The sequence below is a fragment of the Suncus etruscus genome, chromosome 20 (genome assembly GCF_024139225.1).
Source record: "Suncus etruscus isolate mSunEtr1 chromosome 20, mSunEtr1.pri.cur, whole genome shotgun sequence".
Taxonomy (NCBI): Eukaryota; Metazoa; Chordata; class Mammalia; order Eulipotyphla; family Soricidae; genus Suncus; species Suncus etruscus.
This window is the reverse complement of record NC_064867.1, coordinates 1,248,280-1,271,005: the sequence shown is the minus strand read 5'-3', so window position 1 is coordinate 1,271,005 and position 22,726 is coordinate 1,248,280. Positions and strand designations below refer to the sequence as shown.

Below are 22,726 nucleotides of genomic sequence, written 5' to 3'. Positions count from 1 at the left end.
GATAGATGAAAGATAGACAGACAGACAGGCAGGCAGATAAAGGCAAAGAATCTACCGCTAACTTCAGCTGAGAAAAGGCAAAGGCAAAGACAAACTGGAATCTGAGGGATTGAGTAAAGTTCCTGTGCTTTTTCCAAAGAAAAAAAGACAAAATGCGGTGGTTTAAAATGTATGATTCAAGGGTTGGAGCATTAGCTGTAATGAACTTTAGATAGAGAGAGAGAGAGATAGATAAGTGGTAGGTAGAGAGACAGATAGGTAGGCAGATAAACAGACGGATAGATAGTTACATCAATAATAATCATATTCATATGTTATATAATAATATCAATATTTTGTGTTGTTAATATTAATATGATATTATTATATAACATTATGTGCTATAATAGTATGATTAAATTATAAAATATATAACAAACAATTATATTATATTATAATCATAATATTATGGTTTATATTGATATATTTAAGAAGAAGAATAAAAGCAAAGCAAACGAGCCTGCTCTGGCCCAGCGCGGTCCTTGCAGATCCACGTACCGACACGAGGTGGCGCTCAAAGGAACGCTGCCGCTAGGCACGTGACCCGCGCCCGACCCGGAAGCGCTCTCCTCCCGGGCCCGGGTGCTCCACCTGGGGTGCTCCTGCAGAGGCCTGCCCAGGGCGGGGAGCGCGTGGCCGCGATCGCCGCGGGTCTGCGGAGCCTGGGTGCCCTCCGAGGATGCAAAAGGCCCACGCGGCCCTGCTGCCGCCTCGGGATGTCGGGGACAGCGTGGAGACCCTTATGGTAAGCTGCCCCAAAAGAGGGGGTGCAAAACAGGGTTTCCTAGACCTCTGGGTGAAGTTTGCCTTCGGGGCACCTGGGAACGTGGTGAAAGAAAGCCAAGAACTGTCATCTAAGTACTTTTGGGGGGTGGAAAGGGCAGGGCAGGGAGGAGAGGAGAGGAAAGGACTGGGCCCCCCAACTGCTAGGTCAGGCAAGCAGAGGCCTGGTGAGGCCTTAAAAGTCACTGGGTAGGACAAGATTTGATTTAGGAGGCTGAACTGGTTCAGCCTCAGAAATTGAGAGGGAAAAATGGATGGTACCAGATCCAGACACTCGCATGAACCTTGGTGGAAATAAAAGAACAATGATCAGACCTGAACATCAAACCCAGAACAGAATCTACACCCAATCCACAGCAAGCTGTACAAGTGGGGACCAACTAGTTACACTAGTCTTCTGGGGGGGGGGGGGGGGTAAAGGAGGGAGACATGGGATGCAAGCTGGGAACAGGGGTGGAGGGAAGACAACACTGGTGGTGGAAATGGCCCTGACTCTTTGTCACTATGTGTCTTAAATATGACTGTGAAAGATTTGTAATTCACTTCGGCCACAATAAAAATTAAAAACAAAAAAGTCACTGGATAGAGAAGGGAGTCGTTGCTGGGGGGTGATGGGGAGATTCTGGGGGCAATCTAGCCAGGTGACAGCACACTCAGGGACTGGGTTTTGAGGTAGAAATCCCAGTGACCAGTATAGGGGCGCATTTGGACACACAGCTAGGCCTGCGCCAGGTCTGCAGGGCCGCAGCTGCCCCTGCAGGTCGGTTGGGACTTGTCTTGGGATGCAGACCCGGTCACTGGAACAGAAGCTGGCAGCTGTCATCGGAGGCCACGCCCCCGAGCTCTGATTGGCTGCTCGGTCGGGCCCCCACGTCGCCATTGGCTAAGGGTGGGGCCTTCCAGGAAGGTCTGGCTGGCTGGGAAGTGGCTGGTGGTGGTGGGTGGAGGAGGCCAGGCTGGCATATACGGGTTGGGGAGGACTGAAAGGCCTGGGCAGTGAGTGGCCCACCCGCAGGTCTAAAAGCAGAATTGTTTTTCCACATAGACTCTAGTGTATTAAAAAAATTCTTGGGGCTGGGCGGTGGCGCTAAAGGTAAGGTGCCTGCCTTGCCTGCGCTAGCCTTGGACGGACCGCAGTTCGATCCTCCCCCGGTGTCCCATATGGTCCCCCAAGCCAGGAACAACTTCTGAGCGCATAGCCAGGAGTAACCCCTGAGCGTTACTGGGTGTGGCCCAAAAACCCAAAAAAAAAAAAATTCTTCTGGTAGGGGAGGAGGGAGATGAGGGCATTGGTGGTGGAAAGGTTGCACTGGTGAAGGGGGTGTTTTGCTTTTTTTAATTGTTATTGTGGCCAAAGTGAATTAGAAATCTTTCAAAATAATACTTAAGGTACATAGTGACAATGAATGAAGGGCATTCCCACCATCAGTGTTGTTCTCTCTCCATCCGTTCCAGGCATGCATCCCATATCTTCCTCCTTTACCCACACCCAATTGCTAGTGTAACTGGACCCCATGTGTACAACTTGTAGATTGGGTATCAATTCTGTTGTCGTTGACTTTTGGGTTTGGTGTTTAAGTCTGATCATTTTTTATTTCCACTCAATGTTCATACATCTGTCTGGTCCTGGTACCATCCATTTTTCCCTCTTCAATTTATGAGGCTGAATAAGATAATTCAAGTTATGCGGTTCTGTTGGAGATAAAAAAGGAAAAGAAAAAGAAAATAAACTGGGAAAAGTTTGTCTATAACCGAAACCCAACTACAAACATGTTTGTAATCATGGTGCTTAAATAAAGATTTAAAAAAAAATAGAAAAGGAGGGCCCGGAGAGATAGCACAGCGGCGTTTGCCTTGCAAGCAGCCGATCCAGGACCAAAGGTGGTTGGTTCGAATCCCGCTGTCCCATATGGTCCCCCGTGCCTGCCAGGAGCTATTTCTGAGCAGACAGCCAGGAGTAACCTCTGAGCACCGCTGGGTGTGACCCAAAATCCAAAAAAAAAAAAAAATAGAAAAGGACAAAAATAAAATCTTCCAGTATGTACATAGGAACCAGAAAGTATTGGTGCCAACTTGCAAAGGCATATAAATAATACTTATATTTATTCAGATAAATAGGTGGAATCGAGAAAAACTGTGATTCCCTTGAGCAAATGACTCTGTTAGATTGCTAATATAAAAATTGCCATCAAATCTTGCACTTACATTGTCTCTTACAATGTAGTCTATTTATTTAAGGATATCCAAGTATTTGTCTTGTGGCTAGTAGAGAATTTACTGTACCCAGTTTAACAGACTAGGATCCACAGACCCAAATTCAACAAGACATAGCTTAGGGTCCTGGTTAATATTTCTTCTATACCACTGGAATTGCTCAAGAAGGCATTAAAATACTGTACCTGTAAGGTCCTATCTTAAGTCAGAAAGTTCTCGGTAATATAATCCAGCCTGCATCTTTATGTATATCTTTCCAAAGCTCCTCAGATGATTCTAATACGTGGCTTATGTTGCAAAGGAAACTGCTAACAGCAAATTTTTAAACCTCCTTGTCCAGGAACCAGTTTAATGGCCTAGAGCACAAGCTTCTGCATGAGGGAGCAGAAATCTGATTCCTAGCACCACTTGTGATCACCTGGGAGATCGATCACTCTTTTATTTATTTTTGGTAAACTACCCCAGGGAAGAAGGTCCAGTGTAGCCGCTATTGGTGTTTGGAGGCGAAAATAGAGGCCTGAGTGCAACCTGGCTTTCAATTGGGAGAATCAAGATCAATTGCCCTTTCTCCCTAAGGCCAGAGTTCTGGTCACCCTCAAGGTGTGAAAGTAAACTAAATAAACCTTTAAAAACCTGGAGTTGCATGATCAGAGCCATAGTACAGTGGGCAGGGCTCTGGCCTAGCTCTGTCAGAGGTTGGATCCCCACATTCCGTACAGTCCCCCTGGGTCTTTCAGGAGTGATCCCTGAGCACACAGACAGGAGTAAGCCCCAAACACCACAGATTAGGTCCCAAAACAAACAAGCTTGGAGTTGAACTTGGAGGTGAACAGTCTCTCTGTCCCAGGGATGGGAACCCAAAGCAAATAAAATAAATTCTTGCAGATAGTATAGGCTGCAGCTTTACTTTTAAGAAATCTTTGCTTTTTGTTTGCTTGGAAGCTTGAGGGTGGTGGGGCATCCTTCATCATTGGCAGCACTTTGATGATGCTCTGGGACCCATGCCTGGAGGAGAACCAAGCCTCCTACTGCAAAAGCATGGAACTCAGTCTATTGAACTATTTCTTTTTCTTTCTTTCTTTCTTTCTTTCTTTCTTTCTTTCTTTCTTTCTTTCTTTCTTTCTTTCTTTTCTTCTCTTTCTTTCTTCTTTCTTTCTTTCTTCTTTCTTTCTTTCTTTCTTGAGCTATTTCTTGTTGTTGTCTTTGTTTGGGGGCCACATCTGGTGCTGCTCAGGGGTTTCCTCCTGGCTCTGCACTCAGAAGTTATTCCTGTTGGGGCTGGTACAGTAGCACAGTGGGTAGGTGTTTGCCTTGCATGTGTCAGACCTGGGTTTGATCCCCAGCATCCCATATGTCCCCTGAGCACTGCCAGGAGTGATTTCGGAGTGCAGAGCCAAGAGTATCCCCTGAGCACCTGCTGGTGTGGCCCAATACCAAAAGCAAAAACAAAACTCTCAGGCCAGAGTGATAGCACAGTGAGTTGGATGTTTGTTTGTCTTGTATACGGCCAACTCCGTTTTGGGGACTGGAGCGATAGCACTGAGGTAGGGCTTTTGCCTTGCATGTGGCCAAGCTAGGACAGACCCGGGTTCAATTCCCAACTTTCCATATAGTCTCCCGAACCTGCCAGGAGCTATTTCTGAGCCACGAGTAACCCCTGAGCCCTGTTGGGTGTGGCCCCCCTCAAAAATAAATTTACTCCTGGTGGTGCTCAGGGAACAGTATGAGATTCTGCCAGCAAAGCAATGACCTACTGTTGTATATTGCTCTGGTCACACATATATACATCCTGGACAAACACACTTACCTGTTTCAAAGTTGGACTCTACCTGCTTTGTCTTCAAGATTTAAATTGTATTTAGTTTTTTTTTCTTTTCTTTTGTTTTGTTTTGTTTTTTCAGAAGACTAGGCATTGCTAGGCTAAGAGAAAATTTGGTTTCTAAGACTTACCACAAGTAACTTCAGGCTACTTAGAACTAAATCAGATCGGTCCTGGAGCCAGAGATAGAGCAGGGATCAAGGCACTTGCTTTGTTTCCTGCCAATGCCAGTTACATCTCAGCACCCTATGTTGTATCCTGAGCACTGCTGCATGTGATCCAACTTATTCCACACCTCAAATTATTTTTCCTTGAAAAATGAGATACTTTCAGACTACTCAGAATGAAGTGTATGTTTTCTTTTTTATTTTAAATTTATTTGGGACCTCAAAACCTGGTCCTCTTCTCTTTCATTATTATTATTATTGTTATTGTTATTGTTATTATTTTGCTTTCATGGCCTAAACTTGCAAGGCGAGTGCTCTGCCACTGAGCTGCACCCCTGGTCCTCAGTTTTATTTTTTAACAATTTCCCTAGTTTGCCACTAAGTGGCAAATCTGCCTTTTTAAGCTTTGAACTTTTTCCCCCACCTTGGAGCACTTGTACAGCCTTTTTTAAGTGATGTTTCTTTTTTTTTTTTTTTTTCTAACTTGATTGATTCATTGATTGATTGGTGCTCAGGGATTACGGGATTACTCCTGGTTCTGCACTCAGCCCTTGGCAAGCTGGGGAACCATATGTGATGCCGGAAATCGAACTAGGTCCTTCCTGGATTGGCAGTATGCAAGACAAACACCCTACCACTCTCCTTCCCCTAAGTGGTGTTTCTTGGGTCCCAATCCCCTAATGAATATAAATAAGAGTTTTTGCTCACCTGCAGATAGACCTCTGGCTCATTGATGAACTATAATGTTCCTAACATCTGTTAGGTAATTAATCCTTTTTGTTGTTTTTTTTTTTTGTTTGTTTGTTTGGGGACTACCCAGCACTTACTTTTGGCTGAGTACTTAGTGATCACTTCTGATCACAGCCTTCCTGAGCTCAGGCCTATCTTGTAAAATCCATATCTCCAACCCCAAGTAAACGAGTCTGAATCAGAGTCGCGCATGAAATAATCCAAACCAGGCTGAGGATGAACCACATATAGTCTGGGCATCTTCTACCTGGTATCTCCAGCCATCTACCTGCCAGAACTGCCGTTTGCATTGAGTCCAGAGACCACCCTCAGATGGGCAGTAAGGACATAGTAAGGGCAGAAAGCTCAGATATCCTGAGCCTGTCCCACCCAGGTTTACATGTAAGACAATCTTTGTTTTGGGTGAATCCAAATTGTAGACAAACAGATACAAAGAAACCAGGGATGATCCTTGTTTTGGGTAAAATTAAGTGTAACCTAACACTATCTTACTTTTTTGTTTGTTTTGTTTTTGTTTTGTTTTTTTTGGTACAATACACAGTGCTCAGGGGTTACTCTGGTTCTGCATTCAGAAATCACCCCTGGCGGGCTCTGGGGACTATATGGGATGCCAGGGATTGAACCTGGGTTGACCACCTGTACAACAAATGCCCTATCTGCTGTGTTATCACTCCAGCCCTTTTTTCCCCCATTTTTTTTCTTTTAACTGAAGAAATAGCATAGGCATTAAGGCACTTGAGCAAGCACAGAAACAGGAGCAGCCTCAAAAATTTCAGCTGATTGTAAAGCTCAAACCCCCAGAACGCCCATTACTGTTCTAAAGTATTCAAAGGGGATTTTATTTATCTCTGTTCCAAAGAAATATGCCATCATTGTATAAAAGTTATACTTAGCTGGAGCACAGAATTTAGGTGAAGGAGTCCTAGATCACAGACTCTTACCTCCCAGAACTGAGAGTAGTCCCGAGAACCAACAAAATGTAAAGCACTATTCAGTTACGTTTACTTTCATGTTGCTATTACTACTGCTTTTATTTTTTCTTGGGGCGGGGCAGTTGTGACCATATCCTACATGCTATAGGAAAATTCCTGTTTCTGTGCTCAGAAGTGACACCCGGTGGTGCTGAGGGGACCATATATAGCGTCAGTGATCAAAGAGGGGTTAGCTTCCTGCAAAGCAAATGCCTTAACGCCTGTATTATTCATCTCTCTGGCACTTTGGGTTTTGTTTCTTTTTTTAATTTCATGTTGTACGAAACATCGAGATCACTGGAGAATTCTGCATCCAGAAACTACACGTCCAGAACTGTAGTTCTAGAAGATCCCTGGCTGTAGGCTAGAGAGTGCTGAGGGGAGGTGGCAGCCACCCCGGAGAGAGTGTTCGAGTGTTCGGGCTCCCTGAATGGGCAGGTTTTGAGAGGAGTTGCTTCAGGGAGGTGTTTGGAGTTGAATGAGGCAAGGGCAGACACGCAGTGCTCCGGTGTCTAGCAGGGGAAAGAATGATATGGAGAACATGCAAGGAAAATATATAAAACCTGAATGTTAGGAAATGCATTTCTCAGGTTTACTTGTTTGCTAGGGTTATGTTTTCCTTTAGTTTTGGTTTTTGGTTTTGGTTTGTTTAGTTTTGCCACACTTGCCTTGTAAAATAAAAATATCCACAAGTTGGTGAGACTGCCCCAAGCACCATGTTTCTAACCCCTTAGGCAGATGGGTCTGATGAAGCTGGGTAGTGGCAAAGGAGAAATAATACAACAAGCAGTAAGGAAAAATGTTAACTGGAGTCAGCCTGCTTTTTGCTTCGTGGATTCTCTCTGCCATGTGCTCCCTCTGCCAAGTATTGTCCATGCCATGTTTCTCTCTCTCTTTCTCTCTCTCCCCCCCCTCTCTCTCTCCTGACTTCCTACAGTTATAGTCACTAGCTATTAATACTAACTTAAAGGGCTTATACATCCTTGGTTTAGATGACTAGCTCCCTGTCACCTTTAACCCTCATATCTGCTGCCCACCCTTATATTCCTAGAGGTCTGTGATTTTCTTTTTTTTTTTTTTTTTTTTTGGGGGGGGGACACACCCGGCGTTGCTCAGGGGTTACTCCTGGCTGTCTGCTCAGAAATAGCTCCTGGCAGGCACGGGGGGACCATATGGGACACTGGGATTTGAACCAACCACCTTTGCTCCTGGGTTGGCTGCTTGCAAGGCAAACGCCGCTGTGCTATCTCTCTAGGCCCAGGTCTGTGCTTTTTATGTTTGGAAGTCACTAGCATAGAATTCCAGAGGTTTGTAATCCCCTGGGCCCACATGTAATCATAAAAGTGCCTTCCCGAACCTTCTTCTGGTGGTTGACCATTCACTTGGGAAGATTTTCTACTTCTAGGAGGTGAAGGAGATGACCCCATTCCAGATGCAAAATGTGATCTGAGGGCTTGATGCGGTGGGGAGAGGTTGGTTGTGTGGAGATATTTCAAGGGACAGCTAGAGAAGTGGGAGGAACTTAGCCCTAGCTGCTCCCTGAAGGTCGAGGAAGAGCATTTCCAGATGAGCCAGTGATGGGCTCGGTGTGGTTGCTTCTAGGAGTGAGAAGTGGCCTGGGCTTGCACTTTCAAGATGGGAGAATTCAGTGGTCCAACCTATGTCTTGAGTGTGAGGTCCTAGATTTGTTTCCTTGGCATTGCAAAAAGAAAAAGGAAAAAAAGAAGAAGGGGGAGGAGTCCAGGCAGTTGGAGTTGAGGGGAAGATTTATTTACTTAGTTTATTGGGTGTTTTTGTTTGTTTGTTTGTTTGTTTGTTTTCTGGTTTTTGGACCACACCCAGTGGCGCTCAGGGGTTCCTCCTGGCTACTCAGAAATCGCTTCTGGCAGGCACAGGGGACCATATGGGATGCCGGGATTCGAACCACTGTTGGCCCTGGGTGGGCTGCTTGCAAGGCAAACGCCCTACTGCTGTGCTATCTCTCAGGCCCCTATTTACTTAGTTTTATTTATTATCTTTATTTATGTACTTAGTTTTCAAGCCACACCCAATGATGCTCAGGAGTTCCTCCTGGCTCTAAACTCAAAAAATTACTCCTAGTGGTGGCAGGGACCATATAAGATGCTGGCGATCAGAGCCAGAGATCTAGCACAGCGGGTTTGGTGTTTGCCTTGCACACAGTCGATCCAAGTTCAATCCCTGGCATCCTATATGGTCCCTGAGCCTGACTGGAGTAAACCCTGAGGGCCATTAGGTGTGCCCCCCAAAATAAACAACAACAACAAAATGCTGGGGTTGAACCTGGGTCAACTGCATGCAAGGCAAGCTGCCTACCTGCTGTCCTGTCACTCATGATCTGAGGCTTTAAACTTCACAGTGGTGGGGTTAGGGGGTTTCCAGAAAGTGTAGCCAGCTTCCTATGGAGGACAGACTGTGAAATACCTGTTATTCAAAGGGCCACAATGGAGCCTGGAGCAATACTACAGAGGATAGGGTGATTGCGTTTCTTGCAGCCCACCCAAGGTTTATCCCTGACATTCCATATGGTCCCCATTCACCCCTAGGAGTAATTCCTGAATGGAGAGCCAAGAGTAACTCCTGAGCATCGCCAAGTATGGCTCCCAAACAAGCAAAATGTATTAAAAGGTTAACAAGGTCTGGCTAGATCATAGTACATCAGGTAGGACCCTTACCTTGCATGAAGCCTACTTGGGTTCAATCCCTGGCAACCAATATAGTCCCCTGAGCACTGCCAGGAGTAATTTCTGAATGCAGAATGGGAAGTAAGCACTGAGCTTAGTTATGGCCCTAAAATTAATTAACTAGCTAGCTCGCTGTCTCTCTTTCTCTCCTCTCTATCTCTCCCCTTTCTCTTCTCTCTGTCTCTCTCTCTTCCTCTCTCTGTCTCTAATCCCTCTCTACCCCTCTCTCCTCTCTCCTCTCTCCTCTCTCTGCCTCTCTCTGTGTGTCTCTCTCTCTCTGTCTTTCTCTGTCTCCCTCAACTCCCTTCTATGTGCATGTGGCCAGTGTGATTAGGTCGCCTGGGGAGGTGTACCCGAAGGAGATAAGGGGAACAGAAACCTTTGCGGGCAGCCTGACAGGGAACCCAGAGGAAGTGAGAGGAGAGGCGAGCTGTATTTCAGATGCTCCGCAGGCCCCCTGAGAAAGCCAACGATGCAAGAAGTGCCCTGGGAGGCACCCTCATGGTGAGCTGTGTCTGCAGGAGTCCTGGTGCTCTAGACTAATCTGGCCAGACCCAGAGTCTGATGAGGAATGGCAGTGAGCAAGCAGAAATGTGGTGTCAGCTCAACTTGAGAGAAGGGTCTTCACAAGAGTTCTGAGTGCCAGGCTCACCCCTAACTTTAGGGCAGAGCGAGGCTCTTGGAAGGCACAGCGGGCTGCTCTGCTCTCCAGTATTCCTGTGCTCAGCACTCTTGGGGATCTTTGTGAGCAAAGGGCAGGACATTGTCCCCTGTTGTCCAGTTACTTCCAGGTTTGCTTGGTTATTGTTTCTCCCATTGAGTCTGAATCAATGACACTATTAATGACTGAAATTCCTTGATACTGAGGCAGCTCCTGGCTCTGCACTCAAAAATTGCTCCTGGCAGGCTCAGGGGACCATATGGAATGCCAGGGATCGAACCTGGGTCCGTCCTGGGTTGGCTGCGTGCAAGGCAAACACCCTACAACTGTGCTATTGCTCCGGCCCCGTCTTAAATGATTCTGATTGTATTTGAAGACTTGCTACTTTGGTGAAATTTGAATTTACCCCTCTTCTCCATCAACGAGATCACATGTTTATTTCCAGTTAGATGATTGACAATCTCATATTCATCTGAATGGGGTATTGGGAAAATAGTTTGCTATTTATTTGAACTCAACATGCAAATGCCATTTAATGAGTGGAGAGAATTTTTTTTTGGAGTATTTTTTGTTTTGTTTTATTGGAGGGACCACACTCAAGTGTCTTAACCTCAGTTCTCTCATTCTCTATACTGCTGCTGTTGTTGTTGTTGTTGTTGTTGTTTGGTTTGGGGGCCCTCAGGAGTTACTCCTGGTTCTGTGCTCAGAAATTACTCCTGGTAGGCTCAGGGGACCATATGAGATGCTGGGGATCGAACCAGGGTCAGCTGCATGCAAAGCAAACACCTGCCCTGCTGTGCTATATCGCTCTGGTTCCCTGTTGTTTCTTAATAGAGTTTGTCAAATAACTTCAATAGAGAAAAGATTTTATCTTTCTGAAAAATAATTTTTTTGTGTGTGTTTTTTTTTGGGTCACACCCGGCAGTGCTCAGGGGTTATTCCTGGCTCTAGGCTCAGAAATTGCTCCTGGCAGGCACAGGGGACCATATGGGATGCCGGGATTCGAACCGATGACCTCCTGCATGAAAGGCAAATGCCTTACCTCCATGCTATCTCTCCGGCCCCTGAAAAAGAAATTTTTAAGTGCCTTATGCCAGTCATTTGTGATTCCGGGCTGGATTCTGAAGCTCATGTGAGGCATGTAAGACATGCTTAGAGAGTCCTGCCCTGTGGGTAGTGCCCCCAGATGACTCTAGCAGTAGTGCCCCCAGATGCACCGCACAGTCGTGTGGCTGTGCCTGTGTTAATGGGGAGCCGAGCAGCAAACCAGAAGTAGACACAGGTTCTTGGCACTGCTGTCTGCCATCTGCCGAGGTCTTGAGAGAGATGTGGGGAATATGAGAAAAAGAAAGTATTAAGAAAAGGCATAGATTTTACAGGAAGTGGCAATGTTTTATTTACATGTGTCTGAGCTTACCGTTTCACTTCCTTTGCCTTGAAGCTGTAGATGTCTACAGCTCCTGGCCTAAGGGCTGTGGGAAATGCACACTTCCTCTTTAAATCTGTCCTTTCTCAAAGACAAGGAGATAGAGGGCAGTAGCTTGTGTTAGGGCCTGTAGGGACTGTGGTTGGGTTCTGATTCGTAGAGGAAATAGACCCATTGCTTAGTAATAGCAAAATAAACCAGAGAACCAGAGAGATTGCTGAAAGGACAGGTGAGAATACATTGCATGCAAGAGGCCCAGGTGCCATGCCAGGCACCCTCCCGTCCCCAAACACCTCACTGAGAATATTGCTCCTGACCACTGCCACCAGGAGTGGCCTTAGGAAAAAGAAGCAGCAAAATTCTAAGACTGTCTTTGTACTATTTTCTCTTTCTCTCTCTCTCTCTTTTTTTTTCTTTGGTTTTTGGGTCACATCCGGCGGCACTCAGGCGTTCCTCCTGGCTCTACGCTCAGAAATCACTCCTGGCAGGCTCGGGGGACAATATTGATGCCGGGATTCGAACCACCGTCCTTCTGCATGAAAGGCAAACACCTTACCTCCATGCTATTTCTCCGGCCCCTGTACTATTTTCTCACTTACATTCTGAGAGTGTTCATTCTTAGCTATCACTTTCTCTTTTTTTTTGGGGGGGGGGGACCACACCCAGTGATGCTCAGGGGTTACTCTTGGCTCTGTACTCAGAAGTTACTCCTAGCAGAGCTTGGGAGATCAGGTGGGATGCTGGAGATCAAACCCAGCTCACATGTGTGCTAAGCAAATGCCTGACCTACTGTCCCCTCACTTCGACACCCCAAACACTTTCCCTCATCTCAACTACAACTCTAATCCAGGGTACGTTTCTCGAGATCCTTACAGAGGACCGACGGGGTGCAGGTGTGCAGACAAGTGAGTCAAAGCTGCTCACACCATGTTCTCTTGTCCTGCAGCTGCATCCGGTGATCAAAGCTTTCCTCTGCGGCGCCGTCAGTGGCACCTGCTCTACCCTCCTTTTCCAGCCTCTAGATCTCCTCAAAACGCGTCTGCAGACCGTGCAGCCCTCTGCCGATGGGTAAGACCCGCTGCCCCTCTCTGCCCCCATTTCACCTAGCAACTGGTTTTCACAGCTCTCCATAGACTTGCGTGTGTCTCTCTACTGCGGGAAGTCCACCTTGGCGTTGTTCGTGGAGCAGCACAGCCCGTGTGTTCTGTGAATATTTGTTTCCCTCACTTGACATGTTTTGTTAATGAGGTGGGACTTATTGTGACCTACCTATCTCGGGGCCACTGGCATTCGATTGTGCTCCCCTGTAATGTCGTAACTGATCCTTGAGATTTTCTAGAATAAGAAATTTTTGTTGTTTTTGTTTGTTTGTTTGTTTGATTTGGTTTTTGGGTCACACCCAGTGACGTTCAGGGATCACTTCTGACTGTACTCAGAAATCATTCCTGGCTCAGGGGAGCATATAGGATGCCAGGAATCAAACGTACTCCGTTCTGCAAGGGAAATTCCCGACTGCTGTGCTGTTATCGCTCTGGCCCCTAAAATAAGAAGTATTGAGTGGGCCAGCTTTGCTTTTGGCCAATCCAGATTCAGTCCTTGGTATCCCATATGGTCAGTCCTCTGAGCTCACCAGTAGTAATTCCTGAGCAATGCTGGTCCAAAAACCAAAAATAAACAAATATTAAGTGGCAGCCATAGAGAAGTGTAGCACGTAAGACGCTGGCCTTGTATGTATCCAACCTGGGTTCAGTCCCCAGCATATACCATTTGGTTCCTCAAGCATTGCCAGGAGAGATTGCTGAGCACAGAGCCAGAACTAAGCCCCAAGATCCACTGGGTATGGACCACAAAGGAGAAAGAGAAAGAAAAAAAGAGAGAGAGAGAGATAAGAAATAGAAGTGTTGAGTGCTGAACTCAGCATTGTGGGGGTGGGAGCCTGTTTCGCTGCTTGCAGTGCAGAGGGAAGGAAAGCTCACGTGAGCTAAGTCATAAGCACCTAGTGGCCGAGTTTCTGCAGGACTTCGATAGAGGAAAGGGCCCATGCAGAGATGCCTCTGCAAACTCTTATCTTGGGAAAACCGTGTCTAAATGACCTTTGTCTTCCCTGCCCTCAGATCCAGACGCGTTGGGATGTTGGCTCTGCTCCTGAATGTGGTTCGCACAGAGAGTCTTTGGGGCCTTTGGAAGGGGATGGCCCCAGTAAGTAGCCTGTGTGTTTCCTCTTGGACTGTCTTTAAGTCACTGATGGTTCCTCATCTGCTTCCTGTTGCCTTTGTCAATGCACGAGACTGGGCTGGAGACAATCCTAGGGGTGGAACCATTTGCTTTCATCTGGCCAATCCCATTCTTTGGTTATTTCGCTTGGGGGACCCTTTCTGGTGGTGCTCAGGAGGGACTCCTGGTTCTTTGTGGCACTGAGCTTAAGAACCACTCCTGGCAGCGCCTGGGGACACCATAAGCGGTGCCAGGGATTAAGTCAGGGTCACCTTGCCAGCATCTTACACTATCCGTGTGAAGCCCTGAGTATAGGGCCAGAAGTATGCCCAGAGAACCCCTGGTTATGGGCCAAACAGCCCCTCAAACATCAACAAATGAGGGGCCAGCAAGGTGGCGCTAGAGGTAAGGTGTCTGCCTTGCAAGCGCTAGCCAAGGAAGGACCGCGGTTCCATCCCCCGGCGTCCCATATGGTCCCCCCAAGCCAGGGGCAATTTCTGAGTGCTTAACCAGGAGTAACCCCTGAGCATCAAACGGGTGTGGCTCGAAAAACAAACAAAAAAAAATCAACAAATGAATAGTTTTTGTTCGTTTTGGTTTTGGGGCCACACCTGACAGTGCTCAGGGGTTACTCTTGGCTCTGTACTCAGAAATTGCTCCTGGCACAGTGTTTAAAAAAGAAGTTAAAAAAAAAACATAGCCCTTTGAAAAATAAATTAAATAAATGTTGATACTAAAAAATTCAAAAAATTAAAGAAAAACATGAATCCTTGATTATCACATGCAAAAATACCATGAATGGAAAAGAAACATCTGCCTAGGATTCATGAATGACTGGCAAAAACACAGTGTTATGAACCACTCTGTAATGTTGCACAGAAGCACATTCTTTTCATTTCACACAGATGAATCAATACAACAAAGAAAAGAAATTGCTCCTGGCAGGTTCAGGGGCTCAAACCCAGGTCCATCCAGATCAGCAGCATGCAAGGCAAATGGTCTACCACTGTGCTATCACCCAAAGGAATGAAAGTGAATGAAACCTCCAACCCAGTTGGAGTGAGAACTGAGGCCTATGCTGATTTGACTTCCAGAGTTCCGAAAGGGCTGACGCTGCTCCTGGGGGGTGACTGGTTCCTTCCTGGCTCCCTTCTCACTCCCGTCATGGGATTCCCATGGCACTTGGATCCACAGAGGCCTAAAATCTGGGTCTTTTTCCGGGGGGGACTCAGCTCAGTCTGGAGCCCCAGCACTGGGTCTCTGATATCTCCCTGTTCTCTCCACAGTCCATTGTGAGGTGTGTGCCCGGCGTGGGCATCTATTTCGGGACCCTCTACTCCTCCAAGCAGTACCTGCTCCGAGGCCACCCCCCCACTGCCCTGGAGTCGGTCGTGTTAGGTATGGGCTCTCGCTCTGTCGCAGGAGTCTGCATGTCCCCCATCACAGTGATAAAGACTCGCTATGAGGTGAGCTGACCGCTGGAGGCCCGCAGTGGGGATAGGAGTGGGGGAACATCAAGGCCACCACGTTGTGTCTTGGAGCCCCCCCTGGGCTGCTGATGTCAGCTCCTAGCTGGTCATCTGTCTGGTCTGGAGGTGGAGTGGTCAGAGCCCGTCTGGCAGGCACGAAGCCTAGAGGCCACTGTCCTCGAGGAGGACTTGGTCCTGAGGTCCCAGTGACCATTTGTCACTGGTTCTGTGCTTCCTCCGCAGAGTGGGAGGTATGGCTACAGGAGCATCTACGCAGCCCTGAGGACCATCTACCACCGCGAGGGCCACCGAGGCCTCTTCAGTGGCCTCACGGCCACGCTCCTCCGTGACGCTCCCTTTTCCGGAATCTACCTGATGTTTTACAACCAGACCAAAAGCATCGTGTCCCAGGGTAAGTAAGGTAAAGGGTTGTGTGTGTGAGGGTAGGAGGGATGTGGGGTGGTGGTGTTCTCTCTGAGACATCACCTCCTCCTCACCTCCCTCTAGATGAGACTCCTGGTTCTGAGTAGTTTTAGGAACCGAACCTCTATCTGCATTGCTGACACCTTTTTTCTTTACATATGCTTTCTAAAATTAAAGATCTCATTTTACCAGCTTTTTAGACTTAGGAAAATATATTTTTTTAGCTTTATTGATTGATTGATTGATTGATTAGTTGTTGGGCCACACCCAGCAGTGCTCAGGAGTTACTCCTGGCTCTGCACTCAGAAGTCGCCCTTGGCAGGCTGGGGGACCTTGGCAGCCTTGGCAGGCTGCTGGGAATCCAACCGAGTCCCTCCCAGGTCGGCAGCATGTAAGGCCCCCAGACTTAAGAAATTTGATGTTCATACAAATCCTTGACTATGGGGCCAGACAGATAGCATAGCAGTAGGGTGTTTGCCTTGCACACAGCGGATCCAGGATTCACAGTGGTTTGAATCCCGGCATCCCATAGGTCCCCCAGGCCTGCCAGGAACAATTTCTGAGCACAGAGCCAGGAGCAATCTCTAATCGCCACAGGGTGTGACACCCACCCCCACAAAGATAGTATCTTCATTTTTCCTTTGGTAATTTGTAAACTACCTTTGGGGAAGATACTGTATTTTTTGTGTATATGTAGTGCCAGGGGTCAAACCCAAGGTCTAATGCATTTCAAGGCAAGTGTTCTACCACTGAGCTACATCCCTGGCCCAGTACTTACTGAGTTTTAATTTTTTTTTTTTTTTTTTTTTGGTTTTTGGGCCACACCCGGTAACGCTCAGGGGTTACTCCTGGCTATGCGCTCAGAAGTCGCTCCTGGCTTGGGGGACCATATGGGACACCAGGGGATCGAACCGCGGTCCGTCTCCTAGGCTAGCGCAGGTAAGGCAGGCACCTTACCTCCAGCGCCACCGCCCAGCCCCTGAGTTTTAATTTTTAACTGGTGCTCAGAGGTTCTTTTCAGCATGGTGCTCAGGGATTGCTTCTGCCAGGTGTGGTGGGTATTTTGAGGCCACTTGGGGACCAGGTCGTGCTGGGTTCTATATATATGCTCCTTTATATATGCAAAGCAAAAACTTTAGCCCTTAAAATCCTTTAAATTTTTTCTCACCCTATCCTCAGTTTTTGTTTGTTTGTTTTTTTTGGGTCACACCTGGCAGCGCTCGGGGTCACTCCTGGCTCTATGCTCAGAAACCACTCCTGGTAGGCTCGGGTGACCATATGGGATGCCGGGATTTGAACCACTGACCTTCTGCATGCAAGACAAACAGCTTACCTCCATGCTATCTCTCCAGCCCCCATATCTTCAGTTTTTTTTATCTTTCTTGAGAAAAGGACTGCTATTTTCTTTTCTTTTCGTTTTTTTGTTGTTGTTGTTGCTGTTGTTGTTGTTGTTTCGTTTTTTTGTTTTTTGGGCCATACCCAATGACACTCTGGGATTACTCCTGGCTATGTGCTCAGAAATCACTCCTGGCTTGGGGGACCATATGGGATGCCAAGGGATCGAACCGCTCTAACCGATTCGTCCTAGGTCAGTGGTGTGCAAGGTAAAGGCCCTGCCGCTTGGCCACCACTCCGCCCCTTTTCTTTCTTTTTATTTTAACTTGATTGATTGATTGATTGATTGATTGATTGGTTTCTGGCCCACAGCCAGTGGCACTCATGGGTTACTCCTACCCCCAAGCACTTAGAGATCACCCCTGACAGCCTGGGGACCAGATGGGATGCCAGGAATCGAACCGGCTTCCCCCTGGGCTGGCCACATTCAAGGCAAATGCTCTACCTCTGTACTATCTCTCCAGCCCCACTACTCTTTTCTTGAGGTAAACCTTTGAACCATAGCTGGCACTGCTCAAGGGTTACTCCTGGCTCTTCACTCAGGAAGATACTCCTGGAAATTTCTGGGGAACAATATGGGATGCCGGGGATTGGACAACCTGTCAGCCTTGGCTGGAGCCCCAGGAGGATTCCCCATTTATTTTTGTTGTTGTTGTTTTTGGGCCACACCCATTTGATGCTCAGGGGTTACTCCTGGCTAAGCACTCAGAAATTGCCCCTGGCTTGGGGGGACCATATGGGACGCCAGGGGATCAAAGCGCAGTCCTTCCTTGGCTAGTGCTTGCAAGGCAGACACTTTACCTCTAGCGCCACCTCACCAGCCCTAAGGATTCCCCATTTTTCTAAAAATAAATTCTTTAACTGAATCTCCATGAGATACACAGTTACAAAGTTGTTCATGATTGAGTTTCAGTCATTCAGTGCCCAACACCAGTTCCTTTACCAGTGCCCATTTCCTGCCACCATTGTCCCCAGTTTCCTTCCTACCATGTCCACCATCCCTCTCTCTCCCTTCCTTTCCCCCTCTGCTTCTCTCTCCCTCCTCCCCTCTTCTCCCTCTGTCCCTTTTTCTTCCTTTTATCCTTTTAAAAGGACACTGGCTGGCAATCATTGTTACTCCAAAAACTACTCTTCTTTCTTTCAACTCCTTACCTTGCTTGAATCCAGACCCTTCCCACTTTGTGGGTAGAGGGGAAACTGGTGGACAACATGGCACTAATATTTCCTATGCATGGAAGATGTATTGATTTATTTATAATGGTCAGTGACTGTTGCCTTTGTTCTCTTGCAGACCAGTTGGATGTGACCCTTATTCCTATTGTGAACTTCGGCTGTGGCATCCTGGCTGGCATTCTGGCCTCCTTGGTGACTCAGCCTGCCGATGTCATTAAGACGCACATGCAGCTCTCCCCAGGGAAGTTTCGGTGGATCGGGCAGGCAGTGATGTTCATTTTCAAAGTAAGCAGTCTATTCTCTCTAGAATAGAAACTCTCATCTTTCACTTGTATGTGTTGCCAAGGTGAAAAAAAATCACTGATGAAACCCTAAACTCTCAAGGTTTTTGTTTATTTTGGGAAGGGTCACTTAAGTGAGGACAACCAAAGTATTTTGTTTTTGTTTTGTTATGTTTTTATTTTTGTTTTGCCACACTCAGCGACGCTCAGAGATTACTCCTGACTCTGCACTCTGAAATCACTCCTGGCAGGCTCAGGGGGCCATATGGGATGCCGGGAACCAAAACCGGGTCTGTCCCCAGTTGGCATGTGCAAGGTAAACGCCCTACCATCTGTGCTATTGCTCCTGCCCCAACCAAGGTTTTTGTTAAACATGATAATCAAATCAGGTGACACAGCAATCTAATCAAGAGCCTAAGAGGAAGTGTAGGCAGAAAAACAGACATGCTTTATTTCTGAATTTGCTCTAAGACAAACACACAGCTGATATGAAAACTGAAAGTGGCCTTGCTGGGGGCTGGCAAGATAGCATGGAAGTAAGGCATTTGCCTTCCATGCAGAAGGACGTGGTTCGAATCCCAGCATCCCATATGGTCCCCCGTGCCTGCCAGGGGAGATTTCTGAGCGTAGAGCCAGGAGTAATCCCTGAGCGCTGCCGGGTGTGACCCAAAAGCCAAAACCAAAAAAACAACAACAAAAAGTGGCCTTGCTTTCTAGTGCACACACTTGACTGCAGGAGGCTTCAGAAATAATACCTAGCACTGCAATATCATCCCCACTGAGCTTCAAAATACAGCTCAGATTTATGACAAAGGCATTAGCTAATTGGGGTAGAGCATTGTTCCACATCTGTCCGCGTTCAGGGGTCCTTCTTAGGGACTATATGCAATGCCAGGACATTGTGAAGTTGGGAGTGTAGTGAGTGTGTTGCCTATCCTGTGAAGCATTTCTAGAGGGAGCACTGATGGGTGGTCCAGCACCACAGCTTCCTGACTTCCCTTCTTGAGGGTGGCATTACAAACGCAGTGAAACTGTCAGTCACGTACAAGAAAAATGTCTTCAGCCAAATGGAACCATTTTACAATGCTTTGTCTCCTTGGCCCATTACTCAGATTTAACAGTTAGATAAAATAAGTCTGTAGGGACACTTAAATAATATCAGGAGTGATCCCTGACTGCAGAGACAGGAATAAGCCCTGAGCATCTCCGGGATAGCCCAATCAAAACCAAAATGCCCACCATCTGTCTGACCAGAGAGAGATAGTATTAGGGCTAAAGCACTTGCCTACATCCCTAGTTTGTTCCCTGCCATTGTATATGGGGCCTTGAACAGACCCGCAAATGACCCCTCAGCATTCTAGGTTGAAAATAAAAGAAGTAATAATAAAAGTCTCAAAATTAGACTCAAAAATGAGAAAATGGAGATCTGAGAGAAAGTCCAAAGCTTGAGGTGTGACTTTTGAGAACTGAGCCGGGTATGTCCCCGCCCCACCCCACCCCCCCAAAAAAATCGAGGGCCGGAGTGATAGCACAGTGGTAGAGCATTTGCTTTGCATGCTACTGACCTGGGACAGACCAGGTCAATCCCTGACATCCCATATGGTCCCCTGAGCCTGCCAGGAGTGATTTCTGAGCACAGAGCCAAGAGTAACCTCTGAGCACTACTGGGTATGGCCCAAATGGCAAAAAATAAAATAAAAATAAAATAAAATAAAAGATCAATAGCTTGAGGTCAGAGCAGGTAGAGCACTTGCCTTCCACGTGGTTGACCTGGGTTCAATCCCCAGAAATTCATAGTGTCCCCTTAGCCCGCCAGGAGTGATTCCTAAGTACAGAGCCAGGAGAAACCCCTGAACACTGCTGGATGTGGGCCCCAGTCCAAAAGGAAGATAGAATAATGCCAGAGATTTTCCCTCTCCTTGGGGTATATAATCACCCTTTCACTTTGCTTCCAGAGTTGTGACTTTCTTTATTTTTCCTCACAGGACTACGGGCCACGTGGCTTCTTCCAGGGTGGCGTTCCCCGGGCCCTCCGCCGAACTCTGATGGCAGCCATGGCCTGGACTGTGTACGAAGAGATGATGGCCAAGATGGGCCTCAAGTCCTGAGGCAGGAGAGGCCCGGGAACGGATGGAATCCTTTGTCCTGCCTGGGCTCCCCATGCTGGATGGAGTCAGGCGGAGTCCTACCTGGAGAGCCTGGCACTTAGGTGACCTTCAGCGACCCGTTCAAGTAGGGAATCGATGGGTCTGAGTCAGGCCTTTGGAATCTCCCCAAAGATCACATAAACACGAGCACATTGGGGAGCTGGGAGTGTGGCGAGGGCTTTGCCCAGCCTGCAAGGCATTTCGAGAGAGAGCTCTGTGGGGTGGTATCCTGGCATCCCTCTGGAGGGAGGCATTCCAAACTCAGGGAAATTGTGCCAGGCGCTTCCGTTGGAGAAGTAAGAGCTTTCGAGGAGGAATTGTTGCTACCAGGCAACGATTGGTCTTAGGGGCAGAAGGAAGAGATGGCATCGCTTCATTGGCTCTTAATAAACTCAGACAATTTGGCAAAGAGGAGAGTGGTTCCTTCACTTCTGAATGAATGCTCTGACAGATTTCTTCAGGAAGCACATGATTATTGAATGCTGTTTATTAAATCTAGACAGTGGGAGTGGCAAATGATAGTGCAGCATGTAGGGTGAATACCTTGCAGGGTTCAATCCCTTGCAAGCTCCCTGAGCCCTGCCAGAAGTGATCCTTGAACCCAGAGCCAGTGGTAACACGTGAGCACCTCTGCGTGTAGCCCAGCTAAACAAAACAGGGACCGGAGCGATAGCACAGAGGTAGGGCATTTGCCTTGCATGAAGCCGACCCAGGACAGACCCAGGTTCAATTCAACCCCTATGGTCCCCTGAGTCTTCCAGGAACTATGACTGAGCACAGAGCCAGGAGTAACCCCTGAGCATAGCCAGGTATGGTCTAAAATAAATAAATAAATAGATAAATAAATAAATAAATAAATAAATAAATAAATAAATAAATAAATAAATAAACAAACAAACTAGGGGCCAGATCGGGGGTGCAAGTGGTAGGGCATCTGTCTTGCACACACTAACATAGGACTAACTGCAATTTGATTCCCCCGACATCCCATATAGTCCCCCAAGCCAGGAGCAATTTCTTTTTTTTTTAGTATATGTACTGCCAAAGCGAGCACAGCCAGGAGCAATTTCTGAGCATATAGCTAGGAGTAACATAGCTGAGCATCACCAGGTGTGGCCCCAAAATCAAAAAAAAAACAAACAAAAAAAAAAACTAAACTATAAAAATTCAAAATAAATAAATAAAAACCTAAATAGTAAGCCTAAGACCTGACTGCAGGCTCTGCACACAGATCAAAGTGCTGGGTTCATATCTGTTACTGTGTGGTCCCCTGACTACAGAGTCACCAAAGCATTGATCTTGGAGTAGCCTCTGAGGGTGGCTGATGCTAAATCCCCCAGAAAAGACGGGGATGGGAAGGTGGCGCTTAGACGTAAGGTGTCTGCCTTGCAAGCGCTAGCGTGGTTCAATTTCCCCCGGCGTCCCATATGGTCCCCCCAAGCCAGGAGCGATTTCTGAGCACATAGCCAGGAGTAACCCCTGAGCGTCAAACGGTGTGGCCCAAAAACCAGAGAGAGAGAGAGAGAGAGAGAGAGAGAGAGAGAGAGAGAATGAAAACCTAATGGTGTTATCACTGCTCTAAAATGACAAATAGTTTTGGCTAACTCCCTAGGTCCTAAATACTACCACTACCACTCCAAACTTATCTCCCTTTCCGAGATGGACTAGAGCAAAATTCTAGGACCTAATATATATTCACTCTAAAGAGCAACATGCCCGGCCCATTATTGTATTTTGTTTTTGCTCCTCACCTGACTATGCTCAGAATTTACAGTGGCTCTGTGCTCCAGGATCACTCCTGTTAGGGTTCAGAGGACCATATGTAGTCAGTTTTAGAACACATTAATTAAAAAAAAAAAAAAACATTAATTCCCCAATAAGGTCTCTACTGTCAATGAGAGAAAAAAAAATTCATGGCCCACAACATTATTTGAAGTCCTTGCTTGAAGTCTGGACATTTCTAATATCCTGTAGATATCAACTGAGGACTTACTATATGCCGTTCAGTTCAGTTCTAAGTTACCATACTGGACAGTGCATTATAGCCTTTTTTGGTGTGTGTGTGTGTGTGTGTGTGTGTGTGTGTGTGTGT

General features: G+C 47.0%; 2 protein-coding genes across 2 annotated transcripts in view; one reads left to right on the top strand and one right to left on the bottom strand.

The window, feature by feature from the left end:
• The window catches only part of GORASP1 (golgi reassembly stacking protein 1), a 737,102-nt gene that overhangs the window by 393,517 nt on the left and 320,859 nt on the right, over positions 1-22,726 (bottom strand). The gene's annotated exons all lie outside the window — the stretch shown is intronic.
• On the top strand, positions 626-21,043 carry SLC25A38 (solute carrier family 25 member 38). The gene is made up of 7 exons (XM_049766438.1): positions 626-784; positions 12,479-12,600; positions 13,647-13,731; positions 15,033-15,212; positions 15,459-15,627; positions 18,325-18,491; positions 20,473-21,043. Exons 1-7 carry the CDS (start codon positions 719-721, stop codon positions 20,593-20,595), a joined length of 912 nt encoding a protein of 303 aa, XP_049622395.1. The 5' UTR covers positions 626-718; the 3' UTR covers positions 20,596-21,043.